We start from the raw sequence: 21,107 nt of genomic DNA on the forward strand, positions 1-21,107 counted from the left end.
TTTAGAAAGTTTCTTTACAGAAGTTACATGCATGCTAAATCTTACTTCAGACACATGGTGGAAACCTATACAACTTTTATTTCCTTAACTATTATTCTTTGGCAGAGATGAACTTCATTCAATAGGGAAAGCACCCAAATTTAAGTTTATGTGAGTATGTAGTATTGCTAAAGCATGATTTATATTTATTTCTTGCTGCAAAAGCAGACATCTGTGGGAGCTGAGATTGCTGATCTAGCCCATTGCCTAATAATGTACCTAGGAGCATAACATCTCTAATGATAATTTTAACATTCACAATTAATTACTGTGAAGGCTTTTAAAAATAAAACACAATATTCCTAAGTGGAAGAGAAGCAATGTTATGTCAAGGAGGTATCAATAAAACCAGTAGGGTCAACTGTATATTTGTTAGGCTTAAAAATTAAGAAATGCAGATGCAAGCACATTACAAAACTTCACTTTCTCTTGTTATGTTGCAGTGAATATTTGTGCTTAAAAGATGATAAAGTTTGAAACCTTTGATCACAGACTTTCTTCTAAGTTGTTTTTGTGTCTTCAGTCAATAGGGATTTATTGGTCAATGAGAACTAATGGAGCTGAGCTCCTTCAGTAAACAGAAGACTAAACTTTCTGATGGGAGCACTGTGCATTTCTAGTGCAAATACCTAGCAGAGAATCACTCAACTGTCTTTCTGCCAGGAATCTCTGTACTGCTTCTTCTCATGTCCTTCATAGTGCTGTAATTAGAGAGGGGTCCCTGGAGGACTGTAAGCCTCTGCTTGGCACACAGTTCTCACCAATGGGGTGTGAAAATGGCATTACTTGCTCTGCATTTAACATCTCACTGGCAACAGCTTTAGGATTGAACTCAAAAGCAAGAAAATAGGATTGTCATTTTAATGCCTTCTACATACCTATCTTCTCCATGTCTGCAGGGCAGAGCATGACAGAAGGAGTCATCTAATTTAAAAAGTGTTGCTAGCCTGCATAGGTCAGGATTGTGTCACGCATCTGTAGTACATTGAGATACTTGCAAATAATTCCAAGGAAGAAAATAATTGTCTCTGGTTCTTGGGTCAAAATTGCATAGCAAGAAGAAATGCCGTATTTAAATTGAGCTTAATTAATTCTGGGATTCATTACTTGTGTTTGAAGTTATTTCATTTCATGTTGAAACAAAACACCATACTGAAATAAATGCAACAACAATTAGAACTGCATATTGTGCTCTGGAAGTGGTGGTTTGAGAGAAACAAAGGTTGAAATCTTTCATGACTTTATCATGGAAAAAAACAAACAAACAAGCAAGATATCTGGCATGCTCTTTTCTTCAGGCCTTAAACAGAAATACCTATCTTCAGGCAATGTACAATTCAGGAGTAACTGTTAAAACGTCACCTTAGGAGGGATAATTAGCACCAGTGGCATTAGGGAGGGGGAAGTAAGGGATTTCATAAAATTTATATATTGTTTTTCACCAAAAGAACATGTGCATTCAGAAAATGGTGAGCCTCATTCAGCCATTAAAACAGAGAATATTTTTCAGGAAGCAGCAACTCCATCTCTGAGATCAGACTTGTGTAATGTATCCAAAGAACAAATAGGAAGAATAAAAGTGATAACTGTAACCACTAGTGTAAATTCTGGATGCTGAGAAAGCATTAATTTTAAGACAAATCACAGTTATTTCCATATATCACTTCCTGCTTGGTTTCTCACTGTTTCGTTTTTGTTATTCTTAGTCTCTCCTTTGGTCCAACATTTCTGCACATCTCAAAAACAGGTCAAAAATACTATTACCTCTCCCTTTGCTAATGACCGTCTTTCTACAGGCCTTTCTTTCAAACCAATCAGTTTTAAACAGTTTTCCCCAACTAAAGCTGAAGTTTCTTGGGTTTGAAGGTTGGTAGTGACAGATCTGGTGCTACTGGAAAGCTTGCCTGCTGCATGTTTGGTCTCCATGCCAATTGCCTAATGAAGTCAGTAATGTTTCCCTATGAACCTAATCTGATTTACAAGTATTTTTTTTCTATAATGATTTATTTTTATTTGCTAAAAAAATATTAAATGAAATTCATAGAAGTTGCAAATATTTCATAGGATAACATACATTTTCTGGTAAACGTAATATTAGACTAAATAATAAAATAGCTCAACTCTTCTTATGAATTCAGAGGTCTGTCACATTGATGTCTGTCAGTTTTTTTCTGTAACAGATCAGACACCTTTGGTTATAACAAGAATTTAAGAATATTTTAGTTATCGATGCATTCTATGCGATTGGGTCCAGGTCTAGACATCTCAGCAGTTTCCAGGTAGAAGAGGGATGATTACTCTGCCCTTCAAGTTTCAAGGACTGGAGGACAAACTGCATATAATCAATGCCAGTTCTCTGTTGAAATAGAAGGCTCCAATTGGATGCACTCATAACCTTAAGGGATCTCCAGTTTTTTCAGCAGTCAACCTGTGACAGGATTGGCTGGATATTACAAGTAACTTCCCTTAGCCTTGTGGGACTATAACAGTCAGTGGCAAAACTGAGCACAAACCAAGAATGTTATGCAAAGATGCTCATTAAAAAAAAAACAAAAATTATTTGGATTCACTTGTATTTTAGTTGTTTGCTTAAGCGTTGACTGCTGAATCTTACTCTCTTTTCTTCTTAAACCACAGATTCCTGTACTTCTCAATCTGAGTAAGGATCCTGATGTTAACTTGCCTGTGAAACCATTAATATTCTCATTGGCCATGGGTGCATGTCTTGGAGGTAAGTGTTTATGTGAGAAAGCTGGCATACGGCAATAACTTTGAAATTATGTTTAATTATTTCATTGTGCAAAGCATAGTAAGGGCCTGATGCAGCTCTTTTTGACCTCAAAGGACTCCTGGGTGAGGATCCCATACACTACAATCGTATTTTTGCCATTTCTCTTCGAAGACTATATCTGAATAAAATACAAATGCACAAAGCAGAAGTCCAGATGATGCTTATGGAGTTCTGATCTTTTCTGAGAGAAAATTTAAAAATGTATTTAGTTTCCAGAACAGAGATCCATCATTGCTCACTGAAAAGATGCAGAAAATGCATAATAGCTGAGATCTGAAAGCTTGATTCAAAGCCTAATGAAGTTGCTAGGAGGTTTTCTGTCTGGCTTACAGAAATGGGTTGAGTATCCATTTGCTGACCTATTTAGTCCTCCTTTCTCTAAGGAAAATCTCATTGAAATATTTGGGAAATGTACCTCAAATAATGAAAGCTAATAGCCATTCTTCTAATACCCATCTTGATATTAACTAGGATTTCTTGCATTGTCAGTTCATTAGTGTAAAACAAGCAGATGGCTTCGTTACTTTATATTTTTTCTTAAATTAAAAATGTATCTATTGTAGACTCAAGATTTCCTCTCTATTTGTTATAATAACAAAGGAGAATAGCCTTCAAGTAATTTTTAAATTAATGTTTATACTTGATTACTCTGCTATATGTTCTGCAAATGACTTATGAATCTTTCATGACAGTAACAAGTATACTAAGTACGATTAAAATGTGTAAAATTTTAATGGGAAATAGAGTTAGTATTGTTTTTTACTACTGAGAATGTTAATGCTAATTACATTGTACTGAACTGTGTTCTGATCCATAAATATTTAGGCAGTTAAGTTAAATAAAGTTAAAATGGATAACATAATTTTCAGCAATGAATTCAACTCTTTCTCCTCCACAGATCCTTGGAATAGTTTCCTTTGTTTGTGGAAATTAAAGCCAGAAACAATTTTCTGACAAAAAAAAGTTTGGATTTGTTAATTTAGTTAAGTGATTGCTAGTACAAGTGACCTTAATACCAAACAAATATTATAATGATGCAATTTACAGATTGAATTTTAAGAGCATGTTGCAAAGACAGGACAATTTATACTAAACAACACTTATTCATTTTAGGAATGTCTTTTTTGTACTCATTATTACTCATTACATTGTGATGTTAATCTGCAAATCTGCTCCCTTTCAGAACTAGTGATCTGAATATTCAGCATGTTTTTATATACATGTTTGCCATAAGATATCATCTTTCTTCTCCATTTGCTAATCACCAAAGATACTCTGATTTCATTAAAATTTCAGATTTAAAAAAAAAAAAAACAACAAACCTCATAAGGAGCTAAAAATGATGAGATTTCACTGACTTATTCTAAGCAAGAGACACTTTACCTGCTTTGGAATCTTTACATATATCAGCTGATATTCCTACAGCATCAGTTACTGTGTTAACCCAAATTCCTTAATTTGATTTCTTGAAGCACTGCTGAGGTTTAACACAGACTTATATGTTTGCCATATGACACAACTATACAAATTTAATTAATATAGAAATTGTCTGATTTAACAGTACTACTCAAGGAATGATCATTTTTGAAAATACATACATACTACATATAAATACTGTGATAAGAAGCAAGAGCATTATCATTATCTGCAAAACTTTAAACTCTCCAAACAGTGCTCTATTAGGATAAAGCTGTGTGAATGCTGATACTAGCAAAGATCTCATGGGAGTATAAGTCTGTGGAAATAGTCCCAATTAATTTGTCCCCATGTCAAAATCAGAAGCTAATAGATAGCAGTTTATTAGTAGGAAATGGAAATGATAGAAGAGATTTTCATTTGAAAGTTCTAGCAAATATTAAAAAAATGGAATAGAATGGGCTTTAAAAAAAAAAAAGAAGTTTGAATGGCCTTTAAAACTATTTAAAAAAAAATAATCTTATAAACACTGAAGTGTTGTGAAGGAATTCTCAAGGTACGATAATCTCATTTTGTAAGGCAGAGATGCAAATTATATGATTATACTCTGGTGCTTAAGGCAAAAGATTGGACTTTATTATTCCTTATGCACCAAAGGAATGTAGCAAGCAAGACTTTCTGTAGAAGAATCTGATTAAATAATACATTAAAAGTATAGATTTCATAAGTAGTTGTTTGCTACATAATGCAGAGCTTCAGTACTGGTAACTGGATAGTGTTTCTGGGGTTCAGGGTGAGCACTGCACTATGCTTGCTTATGTGTCCATGAAGAGAACATCATCATTTGTGCCTGTATGAGAAAATGCCATGAAACTGAAAAATTTCCAGTGGGTACAGTTACTTTTTTCTACTGCCTCAAAGTGCACAGCCAGCTACTGGTTTAGAAGATGATGGGATGAGAAAAGACTGTAATTTTCTTTCATTGCTATAGCTGTTGTCTTGGAAATGAAAGGACTGAATCAGTCTCAAGCAAGACGGTGAGACCTTTGCCAATATAACTGCCACGCTGTTGTGATCTTTCAACACTGTCTCCCAAAAGAAAGCTGCTTCTATTAAATTTTGTCTTTTATGGCATGGCGTTCAGACACAAGGTGTAACCAAAAATAACATAGATGCTCCTTGCTCTTGTAAAATCTATATCTGGAAGTGAGAAGGAATGAAAAATTCTGTTTTTTAATCACGGAAGCCAAGAACAATAGCAGCCATTGGCAGTTCCTGGGGAGGTGGTCAGAATTTTGCAATTTCTGGGTCTTCTTCAGAGTTCGTAGTTCCATTCTGGCAGAAGTTTTCTGTCAGGTGGGGTTAGCCTTATGCATCTGAAATAAAAACATGGTAAGCTGTCAGGAAATCTAGTTCTGGAAATTGACACTTATATTTGTTCCATCTATCTTTAGGAACTTAGATGAAGTTGTGAATTAAGGGTTTGGCTGCCCCAGGCTCCCATTTGGTGCTGGGGAGTCTGGCATTTCTAGGAGGCAGATGTTTACCCATCCACTGAAAATGTCAGATGCTTTTGCAGAGTAGATAGGAATCCTTAACATGAGAACTTCAAGAGCTGAGAGAGATGTCCAAAATTAGAGCAAATTAATTCAGCGTTTGGGGCCTTTTGATTTGTCAATTATTCAAAATGTTGATTGACCACATTAGCTCATGTCCGTCTGGACATTAATGGTCAGGGTGACAAAGCAATAGCTGGAAAAATTGTATTGCTCACATGGCTTTTTCTGCATTATCTGTTACTATTTCAATTATACTTTGAAAAGAGCAAAGGGGAAAGAAAACAAGAAATTTAAAAGAAACAGAAGGAAACAAGGAAATAACTTCAATTATTTTCTGTGGTGCTCTGACAAATCTGCATTCATATTTATTTCACAGGAGAGGACGTTGAATAAAGCTTTATTCATTAATGCTTCCTATTCCAGAATATGATGAAATTATGGCATCTCTTGAGACTGAACTGTATGTGGTCTTTCCAATAATGTTAGAGAGTTCTGCCCTGAAATCCTGGAGGATAAATGAAAATTGCTAGTTCCAGCAATTTTAGAGTGAGAGGAGCTTTAATCACATTGCCTATACTGACTTATAAGTTTTAAAATAATAAGAAATATGGATTCAACTCAATTTGTGTAAGTGCATTGTCAGAAATGTATCTATTTGTACTATTCAATTGTGTAGAACAAAATTATTTTCTGACCTGAAGAAGTTACAGCTAAGAGATTGTTTGAAGGACTTTTGTACATTTGATATAAGAAGAGGTGGCATTTGTTTGTCTTCTAATCTATTTTTCTTTCATGATGTATTAAAAATATATTTGTAAAAGTGAAACAAACAAACAAACAAAGGTTTCAAAAGAGGGGGGGGAGATTCAGAGTGCATATAAGGAAAAAATTTTTTACAATAAGAGTAGTGAAGCACTCTTATGCTCAGTGGTTGCTCAGAGAAGTGGTGATTGGAGACACCCAAGGTCAGGCTGGAGAAGGCAGCCTGATGTAGCTGTAGGTGTCCCTGTTCATTGCAGGGGGGTCCCTTGCAACTCAAAAAATTCTACAATTCTATGAAAAGGCTTTCATTAAAAATTGTCTGAAATGCTTAAAAGTGACTAGCATATGACTTCTTACTCATTGCTTCAAATAAGAAAGTGCAAACAGTACTTCTTTGCTGCAGTGAGTTCTCTTGTGGTCCAATGGGGGCATTTTCTGTGGTTTATAGTATTGCACTATTTTTCTTTTCTGTATATTTCCTGAAAGACAATGCATGAAAGTTGCCATTGTCATAGTTCTGCAGACAGAGGCAGTCTCTAGGGTGCATTCAGCTGTGTTGTTCTAGCCATGCAAGCTCAGTTGTTCTTTGACAGAGGCTGCATACAGGGTACTGCCAGAACTTTACTTCTAACCTTCCTAGGTCAAAAGCAGATGCAAATAATATCCGTTATTCACTGGATTTTGTACTAATTACAACTGTTAAAAGAGAGTAACCTATGCTGTAGATAAATACTTGGATTTCTCTTGGTTGTCCAACACTATATTTGTTCTGTCTCTTGGCATGTCTTATAAATTTGTGATGCAAGTGGGGCCATGCACAGTGGAGAATTGCTCATTTATTATTCCTGTTGATTCTGATCAGTAAAAACCCAAGCTAGCTGTAATCTTTAAACAGAGTGAAGGTAGAAATCTAGAAATAGTGTTTATATTAATAAAGCAACCCTGCTTTTTTGCATGATGAGGGAAAAGTGACAGCCTTCTATACAACATGAAAAAATAAAGTACTTAATATTATGGAAAAAAGTACCATCACAGATCCTTTAAGTTGGGATATAGTTGCAACAAAGTTGTTCAACACCTTTCAATTAGAAATGTTTAAAAAATTTATCAAGAACCAAAGTATGTAGTGAAAATACAACAGTTGTTCATGGGGAGCACTACTCAGCTTATTTACAAAATTAATTGTATAAAACGTGTAATTGAAACTAGAGGAAAAAATTTGATTGAGAGAATATCCTTACCTGAGCTGGAATTTAACCAGGAATGGATATTACAATTTCCTGTTGTTTTTAAAGGTCCCTGGAGTCTTTTGATAATGTGAAATCCTGACTCTCAGTTCTATGTCTGTGAGTGAGACAGCCCTGACTTAGTTGTTTTTTTATCTATGATTAGACAACTCATAATTCAAACAAAAAATAAGTTCATAGGATATGAAATTGATCTTGGATCTTTCTGAAGAGAAAGGTTGCTCCTCTGTACTTTAAAAGGCAGGCAAAACAAATAAGTATTACATATTTAAATGACACATATCTGGAAGCAAAGCCCAGCAGGTATTTTGTATTTCTGTTACTAATATCCAGTTTTCTTTCTGACTATATTTGACATTGTTTCTGTGATGTTTACAGTGATGGAAAGGACTAACATAAGACTTTAAACTACAACTCCAATAAATTACAGGACTGCTTGCCTTTTCTTTATAAAAAGCTCTCTTTGGATATTAAATGAATGTTTCATTTTCAGTTGTAGCCCTAAGAATAATATAATCCATTATGACGGCAAGGAGTATTTTCTCTGCATTGATATTCATGTGTCCAAACTGACCTTATGCTGTTTTCTAGAACAGCCAAAACCTGCAACTTTCTATAAAAATCCAAAAACAGTTTTTCTTTTTTTCTTTCTTTCTTTTTTTTTTTTTTTCCACAACATTCAAATTCTGGGACATTTTCATACTTTTTTCAGTATGAAGTCCTGCTTTAAAGCTCAGTGGTACCATAAAGTCCTTGATGTGAAAACCGTGCTCATTATCAGAGCTGAAGGAGATCCTCTAATCTTTTAAGATTACTGAAGATAATCCTCATTGGCGTGAAAGAGATAGAAAAGAAAGCTGTGAATGTAAAATAGAAAAACAGCTAAAACTCTATGAGTCCACTTGGCAAGCATATCATTGTCTGTATTAAGGAAATATCAGAGACCTGCTTCGGTTTATGACACTGAGCTAATAAAGAATCAAAAACCATATTGAACCATCAATTTTTGTTAGCATGGCCATTTTTCCAAGTTTGAAAAGATAACTCTTGGCAGACATATATATATATGGATGTATGTTATTAAGAATAAAATATGAAGTATACGGGATAAAAGATTATGTTTCATGTCACCTATACTGATGAGAATTTATAGTTTAGATGGTAAATCTTGGATTGTAAAATGGAAAGGATGAGAATCTGTATAAAACACAGAATTCAATTGATACTGATAAGGTTGAAATTCTTCTATTTGTCTTTGTAATCTTTGTAAAGTGATTGTTTGTGATAGAGTTCTGCAAATTAGAGGAAGGATAATGATCAGTGGTGACATTGGAGACTCCTATAAAGAAATACAGAGTTTTGCTTAATTTTATTTACTTGCCTTGTGCACTTGTTTATAAAAAACCTGAAAACTACAGAGCATCCTTCTTGGAAACCTTGGCCTTTTTTATTTTCAGAATAATATAGAATATTTAAACTCATTATGTTGTATTGGTGAGTCACCACAATATAATAATACAGACTGTGCAGTACTATCAGAAGAGGTATATTCAGTTGGAGGATAGCATTCAGGCTATCACACAGAGCAAGACAAGAAAACTACAGCAAGCTCTGAAACTCTAGGTGCAGAAGATAATACTGGTCTATCTACTTTCCTACCACAGCAGACACTTTCCAGATACTAAACCCTTTTTTGGAAAAGGAACAAAATGATTCTGCTTGCAACTGTGTTTGGTAATCCAAAAGAGAGGAGGAAAAGAAATCTGAGTCTGCAATATAATTAATTCAAAGTGATGAATCAGATTGCTCCATCAAACAATCTCTATGACACTAAAGAAAATTGTAATTGTATCCTGGATATGTATTACTTAAACACATATTATAAAATATCTGCAGCACAGTTGCTGTTAACACACCTAAAGTGAAGAGAGGCACTCAAAAGGAGTTGTCAGAGGCACTTGATCCATAGCAGTGTGCTCTAGATGACACTGCTTGAAGCAATGGAATCTTACTAGATGATACTAACTTTAACCATTCTGTGATTCTGTGATAGCAAAACATAAAAGCTAGGCTTCAGTTGAAAGCCAGTTTATGTTAAGTAGAATTCTAAATTTTAAGCGGCTGAACATTAAAATAACTTAATGGAGAGACATTCATTTAATTTTGAGTAATATTATCTTGTTCTGCTCAGCTCAAAAATAAGTCATAAAGTTGAATAATTTCTTTTTATTCCAGAGGACTATTCAGAAAACTGTTTTTCAGTATTCGATCCCTAGTAGTGACACATGTGAAGAAGCTGTGGAATGGAACAGTTAACTTCTGAATGTAAAAATCAGAGAAAAAATAATGAGTAAACTGGGGCTTGTATGTAGCATTAAAGGTTTTAAATTTAACCTTACTGAATATATAATTTTCAGGGCATGAAGAAATTGAGTAGCAGAGCTTAGACTTAAAATATTTAAGTCTAAAATATTTATCCTCTGTGAGTTAAGCTGACTTTGAGGAGAGAGATGACTACGGTGATCTTGTATTTTATGTCTCTTCTGCAGATGTCTTAATTTGAAAGAAGACTATGGATTCATGTAGCTCATCAACATAACAAGTGCAGGATGTTCAGCAACCTGTCTTGCTTATTTCACACTTCTGGTAGAAGACGGAAAATTTAAATTTCACCTTTTCCTTTCTTTGAAAAATAAAGCAATGAAAGTTGAATAGCACTCACGAATACTTACAGTAACTGTTCTGCTGGTGGTACAATAGTGGTAGTAGAAGAGGGTAAGGTTCACTTTATTTGAGGTGTTGAATTGAATGGTCAGGTCAGTGAACTCTTTGTATAATTTAAGACTTTAATTCACCTTCAGTGTTTACCCTATGAATTTTTTATCTAGACATTTCAGCAGAAATATCCCTTTCAAAATATTTTCAAATAGGTAAAATTAAAAAAAAGTTACTATCTTATGATTGAAGACTGTTTGATGAGTTCATGTAGACCTTTTCCTTCTTACTGCTTATGAGCTAAAGTTCCTGGTTATTGTGAGGATTGGCAGAGGCTTAATTAGCCTTGATTCTGTAATTCTTTTTTGATTGCAAAGTTTGATTATTGAGAGCTTGTAAATTTTTACACATTAAAAATATTAGAAGATATTCAAGAATTGTACGCAGTTAAGAGATGAACATAAATGCGTCTGTTTAGTGAGGCAAATCTGGTTCAGATTAGCGTGAAACACAAAATTTGTGAAAGCTGTGAGGGTTGTTTCTTGCAAAGCTAATCAAAACCATAACTGTTCAGTGTTCACTTCTGTAGACAGATTTATTCTATTTGTTTGAGTTATGCTTCCAATAGAGAAATGACGTATTATATGGGATAGAAGCCACACACATCAGTCTACCTATGTTTAACTATATAAAGCACATAGGAGAGTGCACAGCATTTTCTTTTGGAAATTGATAGGAAGAAAGGAGCTGGTTTTCTTAAATAAGTTATGGATAGACGCTTTAATAGTAGAAATTGATTACATCAAAAAACAGGAATGAGAAAAAATTATTAATGATTCTGTAGTTAACTCTTGGTTTTGAAGTGAGAACACTTGTCTGGAACAAAGCTGCACAAAGAGATATCCCTATGTAAAGCTGTGGCTTACACAGATGGTTTCCCAAGGCTGGAGCAAACCTACTTTGTGGCTTGACTGTCTTTTATTGTGGCTGCAGGATACTGAGTTTCATGTTTGCTGTTGAAATAATTGGATTTCAGAAAAATAATAAACACTTTACTGGTACATTGCTAAATAACAGCCTTTGTTCAGTACTTGATATGAAAATTGTGTAGTCTTTTTTCTTTGGTGGTAGGCAAGCAGAGATACAGGAAAAAGAAAATGCAGAAAGTCAATTGGCTAGTTCAGGTTAAAAAGTGGTGTGTGATAAGCAGAACAAAGCAAAAATTCTCCATAATCAATCCCCTTTAAAACTTGCTGTTGCACAAGATACTATCTCATTTATATTTTGAGAACCCATCTTTATGATGCCATTTCTTTTTAATTTGCCATGCCAGGCAAAATAGCTTTGTTAGTGATAATATCTTCCCTTGGATTTCTCAGTCCTTTGAATAATAAACACTGATCCTGCTAGACACTTTAAAAGTGATTCTCCAAGCAAACATATTAGGAATGCAGCAGACAAAAGGGTTAGGTTTGCTCTTAAGAGAGCAATACCAAAGATACTTCTAAGAACCAGTGGTATTTAGATGTAACATATGTGTTGCTGCCAAGTAACACAATGAGAAAAAGATTTAAAGTAAGAGGAAACATTATTGATGTAAACTGTCTCTCTTTTCTTGTTATGATTCTTTCCCAGCTTCCCAGCCCCAACTTTTGAAAAGTTGTCTCCCAACAGTGATTTTCAGTGCGTTGCAGAGTATAGTCATGTAGATGAGCTCTGCTAAGGCAGAGGCTGGCTGAGCTCAGGGAGGTGCACAAGGTGTGGTATGCTGTTTTGGGGCTTGAATTTAGCAGTCTTAAAAGTAGTGATGTAGTAGAGAGCAATAATAAATAATGACACTGAGTGGAGAAGAAGTCTGGAAAAAGCAGGGCTTTTGGATATGGCAGGTATTAAATCACATTTACGTAACCTTCTCAAGAGCTTTCTGCTTGTATCTCTAAGTTGGAAATATGGAAGATCACATTTTTATATGTGGACTTTGCTTTCGAATATTTCTTGATGAATTTATTTTTAACTAAAACTGTTGAATACTTTCTTATACTTGAAGTTAATTTTGCATTCCTTTAAGATACTCAGAGTAATTTCCTGTGAGAAAATAAAATTTTTTATCTCTGCTTCTGGGCAGAAATAGTAGAAGTCCTTCTACTATGCTTCTGCAGTTGTTGTGCAAAGCTAGGGCAGGTACCTGGAAAAATGAGCATGATACATAAGGATTCTTCTGCCATTTTATTCTCTGTTGCATAGATAGCATCCTCACTTTAAAGACGTCTGAATACTTCTGAGATCACACATCAAACTTGTTTCTTTTTTCTTTTGCATTAAGAAGAAAGGTTCTCTTGATTTCATGGTTATGAATTGTTAAGGATAATTAGCACTGAAAAGGATGCCTGCAGTGCACCAAGAAAAAAAAGGTAGAATAGGTATGAAAGATACTATGTACGGCTTACTTCAAACATATCACCTGCTACTGATATTAGAAATATTGCATTTATTTAACTGTAAGGAATATAAATTCTTGGTAAGTATATGTGTTGTGATAAAGGATGAGTTACAGTACGAGTCATCAAAACTGGTGTTCTCTGATAAATTCATTGGTGTGCAATTATAGCTTGAACATACAAATAATCAAATAAGAGCCTTCACTATGTGTTTTAATGTTAATTATTCTTAAAGCTGAAGATGGTATGATGATGAAGATTCTGTGAAATCCTAGAAAATGCTTGCTCTTCATTTGTGTCAATTTGAACAAATTTAATATACATAGGATCCCATTTACATCTATCTAGTCTTGACTTTTCTGTCATTCAGAGGACACAGTGTCACTGTTTCACTGCTGAGTTAAATACTTGTCATTAAGACGGATGTTCCTGGAGGAGAAACAAAAGTTTGTCTTGGTTGTTAATTTCAGTGCAGTTCTTTGAAGCATGAGTAGCCAATACTTAATTAAACTGCACACACAGTCTGAACAAATGAAAAAGAAATACTACTTTTTCAGATAACCTTAAAGTGATGATTTCTCCTCAAGTGAATTCTACTCAGGGAAATCAATGCAGTGCTGATGCAGAAGCTCTTTCCATAATACCTCATTATCCGAATGTGCTACAGTAGCACATGTACAGTATGGAAGACTGTGTGTTTGGAAATCCTGGCTGTATCTAGTCACAGCCGTGGAAAAAGTATAATTTCACTCCTGCTCCTTTAATTTGAAGCCAGAGGTATATTCCTTCACTACAGTAAAATTATTCTGATGGTGAAGTCTGATTTTGCTACATGTAGAGCAGACTCTTACAAAATGTTGGGAAAATGTAGACTAATAATTAGTACAGGAACTGAAAATTCTTGAATTATTTCTGTTTTACTCTTCTAATAACTTCAGCTGTATTAATTTGTTCTGGTTGTGTATTAAGCCACATGCTTTGTGTTTTGCCTTTCTTATGTGAGAGCCTAACAAGAATTCTGATCAAGTCCTATTTCATATCTCTGAACATATATTAACTAAAATACACTTTTAGTCAGACAGGACAAAGTAAATAAACTGTGTTGTTGCTTATGACCAGTACTACTCAAGGCACTGTTTTTTAAAGGTTTCTGGCCACTAGGAAGGTAGATCATTTCTTATCACCACACTTGAAAGACATGTGGTGAATCATTCTGTGTGATATGAAAATTAGGTCACAAGTAGTCCTTCATATCTATATCTATATCTATCTATATATATATCTCTATCTGTAGAGAGTGCTCTACAATGTTTTTATGATCTGTAGGGATATACTCTTCTACTGACGAGCAGTCCCACTGATGTCAGGAGAGCTCTTTAGAGACAGAAAGGACTGTTGCACTCAGTTTCTTTCCAAAGTTAAAACCTTAAAAATAGCAAGTAGGAAGCTCTTCACCCAGCATTGTTCCTGGTAGAGAAGAAAAAATAGGAATAGGGAAAAAAAAGAAGACAAAGAAATAAAATATCTGTTTGGAGCTGGGGACATGGGAGGATATTTTCCATATCTCCAGGAAATGTATGTGTATCACATTTGAATTCTTAAGGGAATCTTACTTTTGCCTTAATTTGATGGATTATTTGGTAAACTGAGATCTGGATGACCTGAAACATTTACTAGGTAAAAATAATTAACTGTAGCGTTAATTACCTTCTGAGAATTTTTTTTCTCAAACTAGAAATAATGAGCAATAATGTTTAACAGGGCCAAAATGAGAAGAGTAACTGTAAGCTATTGACAGCACATGAAGACATGCACTTAGAATAAAGGATACTTTACGTATAGATGTATAACAAAAGAGGTGACTTGCTACAGTATAAAAGAAAAAATTTTCAGATAGTTTTCTCTTTTTTTTTCAAAATTTTAGTGAAACAACAAATTATAGGAGTCATTGTTACTTCCCAATTCATGATTTAGAGCAGAATTATTTGATGAAGACATCTGATTTGTGGAAGTGAAGTGTACAACTTGTTTTATGTCTAAGGTATGACTCATGGGAAAGGTATAGAAAATGAGTCAGTCCTTCTGAGCCTTGAATGCCTAACTTTATGTTGTAACTTTGTTGAAAGGTTAGAGAAAACACAGGTGCAAATTAGTTACTGGAAACAGCTTAGAATTAAAAAAAAGAGGTATGTAGTTCTTTCAAGAAGATAGATGCACTTTATAAACATGGTATTATTTTCCTTTTGCATGTACGTTTCATAAGAGGGCCTATATAATGTAATTTGTTGAAGTTCAGTGAGTAAAGTGTTTTTCTTCTATGTTAGAAAGAACTGCTGTAGTTTGGCAAATAAACTTTATATGATCTTTTTGAATTCAGCGGATAGGTGTGTGTCTTCCAGTCTCCAGATTTTTACTTATGAGAAGAAAAAGCTATACAATCCAACCAGCAACTAATTATCCTAATTATATATATATAAAAGACTCATTTCTAAGTGTCACTACTATGTAGGGAAAGAAGGCATCCATTTTTCATAAAATCCCCAAGTGTTTGCTGAAGATATTGTGGCAAAATTCTGTTTTCTTTCCTATATTATCTCATCCTTTGTTTTCAGCTCGTCTGATGGAATCTTTTCATATATAAAACAACAAAAAAAAAAATCAGCAGGTTTATCTGAATCCAAGTCCCTAGTGTTACTTTGACAACTGTTAGACTGGTATTATCTTCCTTCTCTATTTTCCTATTTTATGTAGAACCTGAGAATGGCACCAGGCTGAAGCTATTTCTAGGATGTAGAGATATTGTCTGTATGTTTCTTTTCAAGTCTATCCAACAGAAATTGATTTTTTTTTTTTCCAGCTAGTACATCTAGGGACTTTAGTACAGAATAGACAGCATAAGTGTAAGAAACAGAGCATAACTTTAAGCCACTATCTGTCTTCTGAACGGCAGGCAATGGAACACTGATTGGAGCATCTGCAAACGTTGTTTGTGCAGGAATTGCTGAACAGCATGGCTATGGCTTCTCTTTCATGGAATTCTTCAGGTAAAATTTTAAACTTTTCTATTTAAATCTGTCTTTTACTTTCTTTATGCAAACAATTGAGCCTCCAGTGAGAAAACCAGTGGGAAAAGTCTGTTAAATAAACCTGCTTTTCTAATAGGTTTTGGCCACTGAATTGTGAGCAGGAATCTGATCACATACTTTTTATGTAATGTGGATAGAATGTATAAAGATGTTGTGATTACATGTAGTGGAAACTCCAGGAGAAACTAAACTTCAGAAATCCCTGCTTTGATCACCCTCAATCTTATCTTCAGTACTCTAGTTTTTCTTTACAGTTTTCTTTATTTTAGTTTATCTTCTCTATTAGCTTTCCTTTCTATTGTTTATCTCAAGGCCTTCAAACCTTTTTGACTAACATGATTAATCATATGGGAGCGTCTGGAAAAGAGCCAGTGATAAGACAATGTTTACAGCACTCTTTAACTCTCTTCCCATAGCCCTCTGGTAATATATTTTAGAAAGACAGAATACCCATCAAATCAAATGCTCGGTTTCAGGACCTTCAATATTGCATTACAGTCTTACATAATACAAACTGATAAATAACAGACTTGGACTTATAAACAACAAAAGATGGTGATAATAACAATAATGGTATTGTTTGGGGCTGCTCTGCTCATATTTCAGATATTCAACCTGTCATTTTAGGATGTAGCTTGTTTTTAATATTAACAACATGCATTTTGTGTGGATTTTGTAGAGAAATGTTCTTATGGCTTCTATGACACTGATTGAGTATCTAAGCAGAAACAAGGATGTTTAAAGTCTAACCATTCCTTTCAGTAGTATTCACTGGAATTTACTCTTTGGGAAGACTGAAGATGATTCACAGATGTTCTGAAATCATTTTCCATGCATATTTTCAGTGGAAATAATTACTAGAAAAGGCTGTAGTCATTCCCTACAGAGGGATCTGGACAGGCTAGATAGCTGGGCCGAGGCCAATGGAATAAAGTTCAACAAGACCAAGTGCTGGGTCCTTCACTTTGGCCACAACAATCCCAGGCAACGCTGCAGGCTTGAGGCACAGTGGCTGGAAGACTGCATAGAGGAAATGGACCTGGGGGCACTGTTGACACTTGGCTGAAAATGAGCCAGCAGTGTGCCCAGGTGGCCAAGAATGCCACTGGCATCCTGATTTGTATCAGAAATAGTGTTGTCAGCAGGAGCAGGGACCCAGCTCTGATGGGACTGCATCCTGAAGTACAGTGTTCAGTTTTGGGCCCCTCACTACTGGAAAGACATGGCCCTGGAGCATGTCCAGAGAAAGACAACAAAGCTGCAATGGGGCTGGAGCACAAGTCTATTGAAGAGGGCTGAGGGAACTGGGATTGCTTAGTCTGGAAAAGAGGAGGCTCAGAGGGGACCTTATCGCCCTCTAAAACTACCTGAAAGGAGGTTGTGGTGAGGTGAAGGTCAGCTTCTTCTTGCATGTAACTAGCAATAGAACTAGTCGTAATGGTCCGCTCGAGTTGCTCCAGGGAAGGTTCAGGTTGAACATTAGGAAATACTGCTCCAAGAAAATGGTTAGGCACTGTAATGGGCTTCCCAGAGATGTGGTGGACTCACTGTCCCTAGAGGTGTTCAAGAAATGTTTGGATGTTGTACTGAGGGACATGGTTTAGTGGAAAATGTCCTGGCACTAAGACATGTTACATTTATCCCTTGAGGATTTTGATCTTCCTGTTATTCATGAAGGCATCCTCAAAACACTGATATTTTCTACATTTCTTCTCCTTTTTTTCCCCCAGATTTCACACCCCATGTTCAGGGCTCCCTGTTGTACTTCTATCAATTCAACTAAATTACTCCCCTCTTCCACCTTGGAAAGTGCTTCATAAAACTATATTAATGTTCTTTAATCTTTCCTCTTGAAAAATCTTGTTTGTACTTGAAATTTTCATTATCATTCTAGTAATTTGGAAGATGGGTCTGAACACAGTTCTTCAGACACAGTCCCCTTATTCTGTTTTCTTGTATTGCAAAGATAAGATGAAATATGAAGTACAGAGCTATTTGCTCTTTTTTTTGGTTATTGTTGTGTTGTTGTTGTTTATCTGTGCCATTTCAAATTCTTGCTTAATTTACTGTTCACTGTTAAACTGAAGATTCATTCAGCTTTCATGTTACTTCCCATCACAGAGTGTGGGTATATCTCTTCTCCCTCTGCTCTCACTCCTTCAGTTCTTTTTTCCCCCCACATTGAGTTTCTAGCCATTATATCATCAGAAGGCAGAAATAAAAGGGGAATTATGTGATATATCATCTGTTAAGTCAATTAGAAGATCAACACAAAGAAAAATATTAAGTGTAAAAATAAAAATAATAGTAAGGTTTGGAAAAGGTGATAATGAGTGGTGGGTCATCTGCTTGGTCAAGATAGATGTCAGAGCAAATGAGTGATGTGCTTCTGGAGAGAAACGATTTTATATGGCAGTCTTGATCCTGTAGAAAACATCCAATTTGTTATCAGGTAATTGCTCATTGACAGCACAAACAGTAAGTAGAAGGCAAAGAAAAATAATATGCATAGTGTGATTTTTAGTCTGGTTATTAAAGAAACATGCAATCATAAAAAAAAGACAATTTAACATAAAGGAAAGCACCAAATGTAGAGTGGTACTATTTGTCTTAACAAATAGTCAGATCAGAACAGCATAAACTTCCTGCCTGGACAATTTTCAGAGGTTAACATTAGGATTTTGCATCTATTAAGAATACAGTAGAGAGAAATTTTCATCTTCTTCAGACACAGCAGAAAAGAAAGAACACTGAAGATAAGTCTTCTAATCAAGATACTATGTTTCATGTTAGCATTTCATTTTTACTGATATATCTCTGAGTCTGTGATATAGCATTACACTCAGCCAATCTACCCAATGGAATTTGAAAATGACCCATACAATTATTTCTGTTATTAATAAAAAATTTGTTTTCAACTTCATTACATAAGAAGTAACTTATTGCTGTGGGACCTCTAATTATCTGTTTCTACATGCTGATAAAATTACCAGCTTGATTTTTAATACTCTCTTTAAGAAATACATTTATAACTTTGTACGTTTACAAAGTATTTCAAACATGATATAAGTCATGTTCTCTCATCTTACTGCAATACAATACCAATCACCACTGTATGTCTTTGATACACAATGTGATTTAAAAAAACAAAATAGATAAATGCTCAAGCTATATGGCAGGAAAAGAAAGTGAGGGTTAAATATGTTAAATGCTTTAATTTTATTTAAAGCAAATTTTGTCTGACTGTGAATATATCATGGTGTAGAATATATAGGTAAAGGAAAAATGAATTGGATAACCCTGTAATGCAATGATTATAGGGGAGAGATTATTTGATACATGAGGAAATCAGTCTGCCCAGAGGAAGAGGGTACGAGCCTGGGGGGCCTACTTGAGATTGTAATGCTAAGGTGAGCTGGACATGATCCTGAAAACATTGTGCATATTTTTAGGTTTTTCATTTTTCTGTCATTGCTCTCTCTTTATGTGGTATCTGAGGAGCTGAATTACTATTCTCTGTTTTCACTGGGAGTAACAATAATTTGAAAGTGTCAGAAGATATTGGTTTCTGATAATAGCTTCCTAACAAATTTGTTTTCATCATAGGATTTGTGTTGGGAGATATTCACAGCAAAAATATTGACTGTAGGATATCTCATTTATCCCTGCTTGAGAGCATTCACCCATAAAGACTGTGAAACAGTGCTTCTGAGAACTATTATTCATACACATGGGAGGGCAAATTTGGTGTTCTTTGCTACCCCCTGTGTAACCTATTTACGCAACTTATTAAAAATAGCATTTTTAAAGAAACCATTGGGCTCTGTAAAGTCATACAAATGTCTTTACTCAATTATGTGTTAGATAGCATTAGTTTTCTGCATTCCAATTCATTTAGTGTCATTTTCCTCTTTTCATTGTTATTAACACCACTCTATGCCAAACACTGTTCTGTTTCAAGACTGATTCCGATCAGAATAAAACCAGCTCTGTTACCTTAAGTGTAGATTTTGATGGTTGAGACTTCAGTCAAGCAATATGACATTCAAACAACTGTACACAATTCACCTGTGGGCTTTATGACCAGCCGTGCATCTCCAGGAACTGGGATTTCAGGATGCTCAAAGTATCCAACCAAAATTCATTGAACTGCTGAGGAAAGATTAATGAGAAAGACACGCAGGTTAGCTCAATCCCATTTCAGTAAGGAAGAGTAATGGGTTAAATGGGTAATGAGATAAATGCTGATGTTTGACATTACATCAGAATTCTCTTAAGTAAAGATGCCACACTTGAGCCAGCCCTTCTCAACAAACATGTTAATAAACAATTTCAACTTGAGCAACTTATAATATTTTACAACTTTTGATTTGTAAGACTTCTTTCTCTAAAAGAATCCATGTATTTAAGGTTTATTACATCACACATCACATTTTATCATCTTTATTTTGTTTTCTTTAGGAGCATATGGGAAACATTAGAAGCTTTCTTTGAAATGTGGAAAACATATACTTAAAATCCTATTGCACGTGAAAATGCTCTCCTTATTACTAGACCTAGGGAATTGAATTTAACAAATGTTATTTAGATTTTAACGTTCTGTACTGTGCTAGGAATTGTCAGCACTGGCCAAACAAGTACTCTCAAACAAGCAAATGCATAATTGACATGCACAAGCAAGGCAATTATTAAATCGAATGTTGCTAATTTTACGTAGCTTCATACCCCATGTACGAAAGTGCATTAGTGTGGTACAAATAATTTTAAGAATTATTCCTGAGTTATTATTATTATAAGTTATTATAAGTTATTATTATTATAAGTTATTATAAGTTATTATTATTATTATTTTAATATATCTTTTGATTTGTGCTTAGGTATGTTTATTTTTTAGGAAAAAAAAAAGGAAAACATAGGATTTTGAACCCTTACATAGGAGAATATTTTCTTTTCCAACTTGAAATAGGATTTATCTGTATAATGAATTTTTGGATGGAACTAAACGTAATTGTGTACCTTCTAATGAGAGTCAATATCTTTGAATTCTTTGCTCT

The 21,107-nt window shown here is 34.7% G+C and overlaps 1 protein-coding gene across 1 annotated transcript in view; it reads left to right on the forward strand.

Moving 5' to 3' along the window:
- OCA2 (OCA2 melanosomal transmembrane protein) overlaps positions 1-21,107 on the forward strand; it is a 216,538-nt gene that overhangs the window by 104,343 nt on the left and 91,088 nt on the right. Inside the window, exons 21-22 of the mRNA XM_085216868.1 lie at positions 2,677-2,770; positions 15,918-16,011. Coding sequence (XP_085072994.1) covers positions 2,677-2,770; positions 15,918-16,011 — 188 coding nt within the window. The remainder of the gene's footprint in view (positions 1-2,676; positions 2,771-15,917; positions 16,012-21,107) is intronic.

This window comes from Meleagris gallopavo, chromosome 1 (genome assembly GCF_905368555.1).
Source record: "Meleagris gallopavo chromosome 1, MGAL_WU_HG_1.1, whole genome shotgun sequence".
Taxonomy (NCBI): Eukaryota; Metazoa; Chordata; class Aves; order Galliformes; family Phasianidae; genus Meleagris; species Meleagris gallopavo.